This window comes from Pholis gunnellus (genome assembly GCF_910591455.1).
Source record: "Pholis gunnellus genome assembly, chromosome: 24".
Taxonomy (NCBI): domain Eukaryota; kingdom Metazoa; phylum Chordata; class Actinopteri; order Perciformes; family Pholidae; genus Pholis; species Pholis gunnellus.
Genome location: NC_136551.1, coordinates 6,908,122 through 6,920,849, shown reverse-complemented (window position 1 = coordinate 6,920,849; position 12,728 = coordinate 6,908,122). Strand labels below are relative to the sequence as shown.

General features: G+C 40.8%; 1 protein-coding gene across 4 annotated transcripts; it reads right to left on the bottom strand.

Moving 5' to 3' along the window:
- Positions 1-1,848: 1,848 nt before the first annotated feature.
- On the bottom strand, positions 1,849-7,020 carry cep70 (centrosomal protein 70). Of its 4 annotated transcripts, none has more exons than XM_079185910.1 (17): positions 6,908-7,020; positions 6,480-6,499; positions 6,031-6,130; positions 5,758-5,881; positions 4,672-4,852; positions 4,380-4,555; positions 4,073-4,132; positions 3,877-3,964; positions 3,716-3,804; positions 3,570-3,644; positions 3,391-3,478; positions 3,155-3,307; positions 2,852-3,004; positions 2,593-2,761; positions 2,402-2,510; positions 2,236-2,315; positions 1,849-1,985 (listed from the first exon to the last, which is right to left on the bottom strand). In XM_079185910.1, the coding sequence occupies exons 2-17, from the start codon at positions 6,486-6,488 to the stop codon at positions 1,924-1,926; spliced, it is 1,716 nt and encodes a 571-aa protein (XP_079042036.1). In that variant the 5' UTR covers positions 6,489-6,499; positions 6,908-7,020; the 3' UTR covers positions 1,849-1,923. The 4 variants fall into 4 exon arrangements, 3 of the variants coding, with proteins under 3 accessions (XP_079042036.1, XP_079042037.1, XP_079042038.1); XM_079185911.1 differs by having other exon boundaries at positions 6,031-6,127; positions 6,908-7,009; XR_013767682.1 differs by lacking the exon at positions 1,849-1,985 and having other exon boundaries at positions 2,402-2,506.
- Between the last annotated feature and the right edge of the window lie 5,708 nt (positions 7,021-12,728).

Sequence of the window (12,728 nt, the reverse complement as noted above, 5' to 3'; positions counted from 1 at the left end):
CCCAAACACACTTAGAAAAACAACAAAGGCATATTCTGGATAAAAAACGCTGCTGAAAAGACCCCAAAGAGAAAAGAAATAAAGAAGCATCAAATAATTCAGCGTGTTCAGTATTCAAGATGCATCCACGAGTGCACTGAACCTTTAGAGTGGCCTCATCCTGCTGTAATATATATATATATATATATATATATATATATATATATATTTATTAAGGAGAAGTTGTGCTAGTTAGTAAGAGCTTCACGAGTCGTCGTTCGTATTTATCTGGTTTTAAACGATATAATAACATGATGGGAAATGTTACCGTTTGTGCTGTCGCAACATTTGTTAAATTTATTTCATTTTTTATTTCATGCAGATTCACAACCTCTTTAATCTGATGTAAAGAGGTTTACAGTTTGTGAAGCGTTACACTCTCTGGCCGTGTGGTATCTGATATGAACTCAGTTCAATTAAAAAATCAGAGGAGCTTTAAGGGCTGAGCAGAGGCGGTAACTCACACAGATCCAGACGCATCACAACCTAAACTCATGAACTATAATGGGATCTGCTGTGTGATGTAGCGCCTCTGCTCCTTCCACCTAAACGTTAATGTTTCATTTCATAAAACTATATGAAAACTACTTTGATAATTAATTATCATTAAAAACCAAAAAAGGATGCTTCCAGCTACTAGAATGTGAATATCTTTCTCTGAGATTCAGCGAAACCTCTGTTAGTTAGACAAAACAAGCACTTGGGTATTTTATACCGTATATATATATTTTATCATTTCTTGACATTTTCTGGACCAAATCATGAACTGAGAACCAGATTGAGGGATCAAACAGTAGTCGGTTTCAGCAGTAGTGGTCTGTATCCCCTCAGAGGTGACCTGAGTGCTTCAACAGAAGAACTGTAGCATGAACAGAGAGTTCACACGGCTGAGACCAAGAACACTAAAGATCTAACTCCATGAGGAGAACATGAGGGACAAAGACGTCATAGTGCTGACGTGTGACTCAGGTGGCGCAATCAGAAACACAGCTGTACGTATTCATGAGAATAGCTTCTCCATCATTTAAAGTATGTTGGGTTAAAGCGAGGCATTGTCAATGACAATGTGATCGCCGAATGTGCAATAAAACAGACCCTATGGTCTGGTATCACCGGGACCTTGTGGCTTATATAAGCATACGGTAGTAAACTTCACAACTTGCTTTTTACCTTTGCAACCCTGGCCATTGATGCTATCGGTTATAATCCAGCAGCGCACTTTTGGTACCAAGACTTGTATTTGACGTATTCTTAACCAGCTGCTGATCACACAGAAGAAATCATTTTATTGTGTTATTACCAGCGTGGTAGAATAAAGATTTCTGAGTGATTCTTACCCGCTCCGTCATCTAATACAGTTGCTACCCTCTTTGCTCTGGTGACTCTCTTTACTCTGAATATTAATTCATGATATCCGGTGTATGGATCAAGCCCACGGTGTGAGAGCAATATCGTGGCGTGCATAAAATAAATGGAAATTGGGATACTTTAGTTTTATTTTAGACAAGGAAAGCTATTGGGAGTGATAACTTAATGTTAATTTAGCGTAAAAAACAACAATATATTGACTTACCCTGCTGTGACCATTGGTGTCCTGCATGTTTGTCCTTCACATGAGTCGTAAAGTCTTTTGAGTCCTTCTTCACAGAGCTTCTCTTGGAAGAAAAATACAATTGTACCAAAACTTTTTACCCAGAATGAAATCAACATCTGGATCTCCCCCTGGTGGCCCCTGATTTGATATGCAGCAGTTTTTCACAAAGAAAGCAAAAGAAAAGTCATATTCTGATATTCACTTTTTATTTTTTTTTTTAAATCATAAATCACACTCTGCAATCATTACATTGAACTAAACACAGCACCCAGTTCAGTCAGTGCAGCACGTCATTGTGCTGTTTGCTTCAAACACTTCAGAGCTGGAAGGATGTCGTCGAGCTGACTCACTCCTGAAACACACACACACACAACGTGCTGCATCAGCATTCTCAGATGGAAAAAAATCAATCATATTCTACCATATGAATGTACAAATGAAGTATCATTTCCTCCTGATAGAGAACTTATTGCCTTGTGTCCAAGTTGTTTAACTGTATTTTGCTTCTCATTATTACTGAAATATTTGACTCTCCATAGATGTTTTGTATGCGTGTGTTGCAGCATTTGTCTTTACATGTATTGTTATGGTTTCATATCTACCCAGAGTCTGTAAAATATCCATAATGAAGGCGTGGAATGCAGGGAAGAACTCCTCATGCTGCTTCACTTTGATGATGATTCTGGAAAACAAGAGCGGTTCGGATGAACGTGGCCCAACAGAAACACGACAGACCCAACAACATGCGTGTGCTCTGTGCATGTGAACCTGTCGATATCAGCATCTCCCAGCACATCTTGGAGTCCAGCGGTGTGCTCGGTGGAGGAAACCAGTCTGGCCACCCGTTTCACCACCTCAGTCGGAGGAACCCTGCTGTCTGACACACAACCACAAACTAGCGTCTAACTACCGTCCAGAGGTCCCAAACAGACTGAAGGAGCGCGTGAAGCTTAGGTTACCGAGCTGCAGAACATCTCGGAGGTTCCTCATGGTGTTGGTCGTCTCTCCCAGCCTGCTGTAGACCTCGGTCATACGTGGGTACACTCCACTGAGGGAGGTCACGTCAAACAGCTTCTGGAAGTGAGACACCATGAAGCCCAGAGTGTATCGAGTGGGACTGCTGAGCACCTAGCAGGACCACAGCACAGGAATGCCGTCTTAAAGTTCCATACACAGTACACATCACCACTACCATGAGCACGTAGTGCACAGTTCTACCTTGTCATCATCAGCTGAGGCGTTTTCCAGCATGGTGTCCACCAGCAACAGCATGTCCTCCACCGTTACTGCTTCTGCAGCATTATGGTCGCCATCACATGGCTGCCAGGGCATCAGTCTGGCAGTCAACTGATTTAAAGCCCTTTGCAGATCCTACCAACACACACATTCAAGAATTCTAGTCAGCGAAGCATCCTTAAATGGGACTCCACAAAGCAGCTCCATGTTCAGCTGTGTCAGCGGTTTCCTGGTGAACGATCAGCTCGCATTTATAGTATTCCCATCAACTCCTCTGGTGTTCACCTTCAGGAGGCGGATCTGCTGGGCCCAGACCTCCAGTGTGGGGAGGACAGTGTGAAACTCAGCCAGGTCCAAACCAGCAGAGGAGGGTCTCTGCCTGTGCAGTCGTAACGGAGCGCTGGGATCGGTCATAACAGCTCTGATCTCGTTCAACAGCTGGATGTCAGGACAAGAGATTACCGTTAGTTTTTAAGTTAGAGAGAAGAAAGGGAACATTCAGACCAAAACACCGTGCTTACGTGCTGATAGTGGGCACACAGACTGGCCTCCCTGGCTTGGTCTCCGGTGTCCTCGCTGATCTCACTTGTGTCGTCTTCTTTGAGCAATCTGCAAAGAAGGTTGGTTCTTTACGTGTGTTGAGGGCCTGAAACTCCAGCTTCAGAGCAGTCTTCTAGAGCACATTCATCAGAGATCCTACCTGTTGTTGTGTTTGTTTGAGCCCTCCAACAGGCGGAGCTTGTGTTTGTAGAACTTCACGTCTCTGAGCGACGGCCTGCACAGAAGAGCACAGTCAGCGGGTTCACCGATAGGACAGCGCATGTCTCAGGCCGGAGGAACACACACCTCGTCTCCAGCTCCTGCTTCAGGCGCACCACCTCCCTCTTCAGCTCTTCTATTTGAGCTTTGCTTCCCGTTTGCTGCTCCTGGAATGCCTTGGAAGAAATGCATGAGCATGACCTACTGCTTCAGGGGGAATAAGTCTGAGAAGGAGTTTGTCAGGTTACCTTGAGAATGGTTTTGAAGGATGGAGTGACCTTCTTCAGTCCTGTCTGATGAGCCACTTGAGATCCTTCTGGTTGACCTTTGACAAATCTGGGGTGAGAATGAACAGCTTAGGACCAGGAGAGGCAACACATCCTACCACCGTAATCATCATGCGACACCTTTAGAAGTGTCTCTCAGCGTGTCAGCATGTGTTACCTGAGCTCATCCAGCAGCTGAGTCATTTTGGTCTCGTAGAAGTCGATCACATCCAGCAGCCTGCAAACAGAAGAAGCAGGTCAGCTGCAGAGTCACCTGTGAGCGCGTTAACTGGAGACTCTCAGCCCAACGCGTCTACATATAAGGTGTCCTCGTAAAAGAGCCTTTACGTTCAAACTGAAACACCTGTTGCTCCGAAATGGTCGTAATCTATTGATAATAATAATAGAATATCATTTATAATCTAAATGGATGGAGAACTGTTTGTTAGGTGAAAGGAGCTCCTGTCAGTCGCTCATGTCCTCACTGCTGGTCTGCTGGGGAGTTCTGCTGGCTGACTTTGTTGCAGACGTGCTGGAAGGTCCGACTCTGTCGAGCCAATCGTCGCTCTTCTTCTTTGACGGTGAAATGTAGTTTTCTCTGGAGTTGAGCCGCTTCCTCCCTCTGTTGAGACAGCTTCTGCTCCAGAACCTCACACTGTTTCTACACACATGGAACCAAAGATGTTTTCCTCACTGAGAACATCAGACAACAGATAATAGATAATAGTGATAGTGAATGAATACTTTATGTCGGCCTGTACTGGCCCCTTGACATACCCGTGCTTCCTGTTGTTCCCGCTGCAGCTGTTGTGCGTGTCCGTGCTGTTGGGCGGCCTTGCCGAGGTAGCGCTCCTCCAGGTCCTGGACTCTGGTCCTCACCCCGTCCAGCAGCCCCTCCAGCTCTGAGGCCCTCTCAGACTGCTGAGCCGCTCGACTCGTGTGCTCATGAACCTCCTCTCTAAAGAGACACACACACACACACACACACACACACACACACACACACACACACACACACACACACACACACACACACACACACGATTTGTTCCAACGATGCAACAGGTGCATGTGGTGTGGTTTAAGTCCATCATGCTGCCTTGTGGTTTGTAACTGATGCAAACATCTGGAACTTATATAAAATGGTTGCGTAAACTATCGCAGCACATCTCCAGTTTAGGAACATATTACTGCAGTAGCTATGACTAGATAATCAGAGAAAAATAATCCTCATTGCATCTCAATGGAAGCAATAAATGTTCAAGATTATTTGTGCAGAAACTCAGTTTTCAGATCTGTCAAAATTGTAGAAGAAGAATTTCTTCAGTCGAGGAACTAATGAGAGGATCATTTGAATATGAGGAAAATTATGATTTGAGGCTGATAAAAGTATTTAATACCTGGTTTGTTCTCTCTGGTGTAACACAGCAGCCTTAGAACTACAGTACTTCTTTGGACTAAATGAAGGCTGAGGCTTCATACCTGCACTGAGCTGGAGGACAGGTGTGTCTCTGTGATGCTCATCTGATGCTGATGAGATTAGATGACAGGAGGACAGGTGGTCGACACACACACTGCACATACATTATTGAGTAGACACACACACTAACGCCCGCAGTAATATATACTGCAGCCATGTATACGCTGTTGTACTTCAATCTGAACTGCTCCATACATTCCAGGACTATTGTTCAATATTTCCGTGACTCCTCCCCTCTTTTGTGATGGATTGTTGGATTAGACAATAAAGAACTTGTTTGGATACTAGAGCGAGATTAAACTTATTTAAAGTGATGTCAAGTTCTGCACGTTTGGCCAGCTGTTTGTGGGAACTAAACACTGGTACTTAGTACAAGGACTTACTTGAGTGTGTTGTTGGACTTGATGAGCTCCTGGATTAGCGCCTGTCTCCTCTCGGAGTCTGTGAGCATCGTCCTCAGAGTCGTCCTGATCTCACCGGCCGACTTCTTGTCCAGCACAATCAGATCTGAGGACACATGGAGAGTCATGTGACGGAGTAATTCCACCAGAGCAAAAGTAAGAGAGGCAAACGTGCTGGAGAATACTCTGCACAATGTAGCAGTTACAGCCTAATTACATCAGAGAACCGTAGACGTTGGAAGCGTTGACTCTCACCTGAAATATTCTGATTCTCTACAGGATCTGCTAAATGCACCGGCTTAAACCCGTGATGCTGCAGAAGTTTATTCACATCCTCCCACTGGACCTGCTCCTGCTGAAACACACACACACAACCAATGAGCACACACACACACACACACACACACACACAGCACAGAGCAACGTGGACCCGCTGAAGAAACCGGAGCTCTGAAGTCACCTGGAACTGCCTGCTAGTCCACAGATAAACATAGGTCTTATTGCTGCATTGCACAAAATGAGTTGTCCTGCTGTCCCTGTCCATTTCTAAATGTCCTCTACTGCAGCACACTTCAGTCTGAACACAGCTTTCTGAGCCTCCTGTCACAACCAACCGGTGATCAGGTGTCTGCAGCTCCTGCACCCCCACAGGTGATGACAGGCGCTGCGTACACAGTGACGGCATAGTGCTGATGGGGACTCACCTGGTCCATGTTTCACCGCACTGCAGGAGAGAAACAGAACGTGTTAGAGTTTGTGGAGCTTCATTGAGATCACATTCTGACAATTAATTCAAATTATGAACATTTAAAAATCAGCCAATTTTAGAATGCCGAGCTGTTGTGAACAACACACAGACACACATTAGAAAAGAAACCATTCATGAATTATTCTGGTATATTCGGCATACAAGTAGCCAACCAACCGACACTGGTAACTCTTTCAAACAGCAATAAAAAGCCACATTTAGAATGCAGCGGTAACGTCCACTTAGATAACGTAACGCTAGTTCTTTAGCTCGGCTAGCTTCTGTAGCTAACACGGTAGCGTTGCCTCCATATTAGCTGTGCATTTGTTACTGTGCTCGGACTCTGGAGGTGACAGGTGCGGCTTTATTTACATGGTAAGTTACCACTTGTTGCTGTTGCCGTTACCGGGCACCGAGTGTTGTGATACTGCACGGCAGCAGCTGGTGGACAGCAACAGGCGCTCCGGTTTACTGACTCCACGTTCCACCGACACGCCTCTTCCGTTATTCAAACAAATGCTCTGTGACGAAATCCTACCAAACCAATGGGATGTGGCTGTTTGGGTCTTTCACCAATTGGCATTCAGTCCCGCCCATTATTCCGCGTAGTCCCGCTCTTCGTCCTGTGATTGGCTAGTGCTCCTGCGCTGCAGAAAGGGTTCCTTTAAGAAACAAACACGTCTTTATTAAAGACATCATATAAAATACATAAAGGACGCACAAAGACACAAGAACATTTGCATTTCCCTAAATGTTATGGGGATTTGACATTTTCTCAAAAGATGAGTAGTTCTTCCATTTGAGTCAAATAGTTGATAGTAATAAGAATGATATCATTTGTTAATCATTTTTTTAAAAATAAAGACATATTTTGTACACAATGTCCTTATTATTCCAAATGTACTATTGATGCAGGTAGAAGTATACAAGGGAGAATAAGACAACCGCATCTGCTTATGAAAGTTTGACGGTTTGACTTTGATTTTTACTAATATTATAATTGCACAATAAAAGAAAGTCTAGTTCTAATTTTGGAGAATAGATCATTTGGGATCAAATTCCATAAAGATGATGGGTTTTTATTGAATTGTCTGTGCCAGTTAATGTTTTATGCATTGTTCAGAGTTGATGAGTCCAGAAAATTCAAACCACTGCATTGATTTGCATTCATTGTTACATTAATCATTACATATGATTATTACATGAGGAATGCTGCAGTCACACGAGTCCCTGTCTGATGATGATATAAGTTTACAATGGCTGACTGAGTCTATGAAAGAGTTGGCTGTTGCCTCACAATATTTAAATGAAAATTACTTTTAAAATTGAAGCAAGAGGCCAACATTTCTCTGGGATTATCGAGTAGCTTGACTATTTTCTCATCCACTTTAAATTGATCAATAGTAGTTGAACTTTTCTTCCAATCTAAGTAGGATTATACATTTTGCAGCTCACTCATGCATTGATGCTGAATGAACATGCAGGCTATAGAAGCAGCTCCTGCAGTGACAGGCTGCTTCACCTGTGGTGTGAGGAGAGCTACTGCACTTATTATTTCCTACTGTCACACTATGTGTGTGTGTGTGTGTGTGTGTGTGTGTGTGTGTGTGTGTGTGTGTGTGTGTGTGTGTGTGTGTGTGTACACATGTATGTACATTGTGTGTGTTAAACCACTGAATGAAGTGACTCATGTCACCTGTGTGAACTCTATCTTCTTCATCAGCTGCTTCAGCTTCACGTGTTGGAGAACATCGCCATCATGTGGACAGACGGAGCAACAGCAGCTTCACAGGCTTCACAGGCTTCACAGTTACATTTAGAAAAGACGATGAAAGCGTCTGTTGTTGTAAACTGAATCAAAGGTTTTACAGAAATACAGGTTTTAAACAGACTGAAGAGTCTCTTTGTTGATCCAGACCAGGTTCATTAAACCTCTGTGTACTTTAAGTCTCCATCAAGAGGTTTCTGATCCAGACCTGGTCTTATGTGGTCTAGATGGAAAATAACTGTTAAATGGTCCTTTTTTCTGTTGTTGTAAAGTGAATCAAAGGTTTTAAACGTATAAATAAAGGTTTTAAACAGACTGAAGAGTCTCTTTGTTCTCTCATATTAAGCTATACCACTGCGTGCCCCTTGTTGCTAAGCGAGGTTAAAAGAGGAAGATATTCACATCAAGTCCGGCATGATGTCGTCTAATTCAAACCTTTAGCTCTCGATGACAAACTTCTCCAAGAAAATAGAAAAAATAGAATGTGAAAGTTGGGAACAATATAGATAAAAATACTTATCACATCATTTTGACTTAATCTTATTATTTTGACTAAATATCTTTACAAAGTCACATTCATATCTCAGTGTCTCATAAACAGGAAATCAAATCCTTTTACATTTGCCTGAGAAGAAGACGTCAAGGCTTTGGTTATGACTTACAATCTGTTAGATTCAGCTCATTCACAGTTTCATAGTTTATTAAACTGGTTTAGTTTTCTTTGAACATAGATGATAGAGATACATTTATCACAGTGATCTTCATCACTTCATCTCTCTGTGTGGACACATCATTTGCACATAATTGAACACAGATGTGCACATGTGAGTTTAAAGTGCTTCTAATGATGCTCACGTTTGCTTTTGGTTGGTAAAGGCCAAGGGTCACATGTTGTCTTTTCTACGTCCAAGTATCCCAGTTCAACAACCCTTAAAGTACTTTCTTAAAGTAGTACTAGTACTACATGTATCTGTGCGGTACAAGTGTGTGTTTAGTTTTACGTATGTGTTCATATTTTATTCAGATTATTTGATTAAGAGGATATTTTGTATCAAAATCCTTTTAGCACAAAAGTAATCAAAATACTTAAATACAAAAATAAGCAAAGTTCTTATGAAATATGAAAAATCCTTATTTAAAGAATTATGTTAAATTCTTACGAAATATGCAAAATCCTAATTTAGAAAATTAAATAAATTTATGAAATAAGAAAAACCCATAAATACATCATTCTTATTAATAAGCACAATCCTTAATTACATAATATTGTAAATTCATGAAGTATAAAATAAGCTACATTTGAATGAAAGAGGTAATTTTGTTACTTACAAAATCAAGCGAAACTCTCACAATTTAAGCAAAATCCTTTATTATAATTCTTTTAATTCCTTAATTACAAAATTAACTCAATTTGCGAAAAACTAAAATTAGCTACGTTATTATGAAATAAGCACAATCCTTAACTATAACAAAATTGTAAATTCCTTGATTGCAACATTATTTATATTCATGAAGAATAAGCTAAATTCTTATGAAATAAGTAATATCCTAAATTATAAAATTAACCTAAATGCATATGTTTTAAGTAAAACCCTCTAATTATAAAAAAAACAAGCAAAAGCAATAATTACAATTGTGTTATGATGCAAGCAAAATCCTTAATTATTAAAAATAAGCAAAATCATTAATAACAACATTCTTACCAAATAAGAAAAGCCTTAATTATAAAAATAAGTAAAATCATGAAGAACAACAATGAGGAAAATAGTAACATTTCTGAATGACAAATGAGGTTTTAGAGGCTGATCACAGCAGGACGTTGTTCATATTTGTATTATTATGATTATCTTATAGCTAAATGTTGTCCTGCTGCCAAAATCTTGCTCACTACAATAAGTTAAGTCATGAAGTTCATTATATGTTTTAAAGGACAAACACCAACAGATTGTCAACATTGAGTATCGTCAGAGATGGGCAAAAATACATCAAAATGTATTTTGATACAAAATACAAAATACCCCCAAATAAATGTATTGCAACAAAATACAAAATACAAAATACTGGTGCCAGAAAATGTAACAAAATACTTGTATTTTGTATTTAAAATATAGGACATACTTTTTTCTAGATTTTCTGTCTCCCCCCCCCCCCCCCCCTCCCCCCCCCCCCCCCCCCCCCCCCACACACACACACACACACAATTAAAGTGCTTTTTTTCAATTTGAGCTGTGTGCCATCTTCATTTAGTATTAACCAGGAACATATACACTGATATTTCCACATCTGAACAAATCTCACAAGTGTTTCTGTTATTATAACATCAACATTATTCAAATAGACCTTGTAGTTAGAGAGATACACTCTTTTGAGTATGGGTATGCAATTTTCGAGCAGAGGCCTAAAATTAGGGCTAGGGGTAAAGAGGCTAAGATAAGCTCGCTGGACCAGAAAGGACAGTCGAGATCGCAGAAGCAGATATTCATCTGAGACTGTCTTGTTGTATTCACAGCGCAATAAATTCACCTGGAAAACTGAATGGACATCATCATCATTCAGTGTGTAACATTTGCACAAAACCAATGCAAGATAAGATAAACTGTTTGTAAAAACTCTTTCAGAACGTTGACGTAAATTGGCATTACCTATATCGTGGATCCAGCGATCCGAAGACAAATGATGGTGGGACCTGGTTTTAAAAGGGAGCACAGTTTGAAGACCACGAGATGACCAGCTTTGTGAAGTCAGGTAGGCCCAAAGTCACCTACCTTCACTCACCTCATCTGAGGATTAGTAGTCATGCACATATAACCACCTGAACCTGTGTAAAGTTAGTATGCGTTTGTTTGTATGGAGGCGTGGGTTCAAATAAATAAACACAGTAATAAATAAATACATGAAATCTGATACCAGTGTTAGATTAATACGCTGTATGCCTCACTGTGTGGAAGTTCCTATGATCACTATTTTATGTCTAAGGCAAAATCAGGCTTGACTTAAACATTGCTTTTCTAACTTTGAAAAACAAAATTAGACAAATAAATACATAGATAAAAATGTACTGAATTGTTATTTATTTAAATATTGGTATCCAATACTGGATCTGCATGTCGTCACCGATAGCTGATTCAGCTATTTGAGTCAGTTTTGGACTGATATCAGAAATATGTTTCGGTATCGCTCCATCTGAATGAATAAATATTAACGATAATTACTACTATACAAACCTTGGCGCTCTGTGCATTAGCGTGGGCGGGGCCTCAGGTCTCTGCAGACAGTTGATGATTTCGTCAGCGGGTCTTTACAGCCCTCTGCTCACGTCTGCTGCTGGATGCGGGATATATTAACCTTTCTAATGCATTTCCTTGCCATAAAACCTTGAATTGCAGCTGTGTTTGAAAGGCGCTGTGACATTAAATGAACCTTATTGCCTTAAGTTCTCAAGCCACTAGACTCGTACTAAACCATCTAAATGTTGCAGAAAGTAATGTTCAGGTGTTTTTAATTGAATTATTCTCTTTAGATGACCAACAGACTAACGACACTATATTTGGACCAACATGTCAAATCAGTTGAGCTATCCTACTGTATATTTTCAGGCTGTTGGGTGCAAATGAGAAGTCATCAGTGATTGTCCCTGAATTTATACATCAAAATGTATTTTTACACATTCAAATATTAAACATGACAGCAGTACAACTTAGAATTTTCAACAACGATTTACAAGCATGAAATAATTCAAACAAACACATTCAATTACATTTTTTTTTTTTTTTTTAATTTAAATCACAAATTAAAGATTTGCCTCAGAGGGCTTTACAATCTGTACACATACGACATCCTCTGTCCCAGAACCCTCGCATCGAAACAGGAAAAACTCCCCCAAAAACCCCTTTAACAGGGAGAAACGAGGAAGAAACCTGTGGGAAAGCAACAGAGGAGGGATCCCTCTCCCAGGATGGACAGAAGTGCAATAGATGTCATGTGTACAGAATGAACAGAGTTGATGGGTGGGTTGAGTGGGCATTATTGAGGGCAAATCACTGTCAAAATCGGAGAGCGCAAATGAGATCTGTGCGCGAGATCTGTGCTCACACGAGCAAAATTGCTTTTACTGTAGTGAAGGATCTGAAAAATGTTTCATCCACTAATCACTTGTAAGTTATTTGAGTTTGGGAACTTACTTTGCAAACAGTTAATATACAAACAGTGATCCTAACCCTGACTCCAAATCCTTAAACCGGTCAAGAATCTGGAGCCAGGGTTCGGAACGACTGTTTGTATATTAACAGTAAGGACTTACTTTGCAAACAGTTAATATACAAACAGCGATCTTAAACCTGGCTCCAGATCCCTAAACCGGTCAAGAATCTGGAGCCAGGGTTCGGAACGACTGCTTGTATATTAACAGTAAGGACTTACTTGGCAAACAGTTAATAT

What these genes read in the sequence shown, in the direction of transcription:
- cep70 (XM_079185910.1), bottom strand. An exon ending in AAGCAGGAGCTGGAGACGAG is followed by an intron (nt 3,645 to 3,715) that starts GTGTGTGTTCCT and finishes TCTTCTGTGCAG; the next exon opens with GCCGTCGCTCAGAGACGTGA. An exon ending in GGATATTTTACAGACTCTGG is followed by an intron (nt 1,986 to 2,235) that starts GTAGATATGAAA and finishes TGTGTGTTTCAG; the next exon opens with GAGTGAGTCAGCTCGACGAC.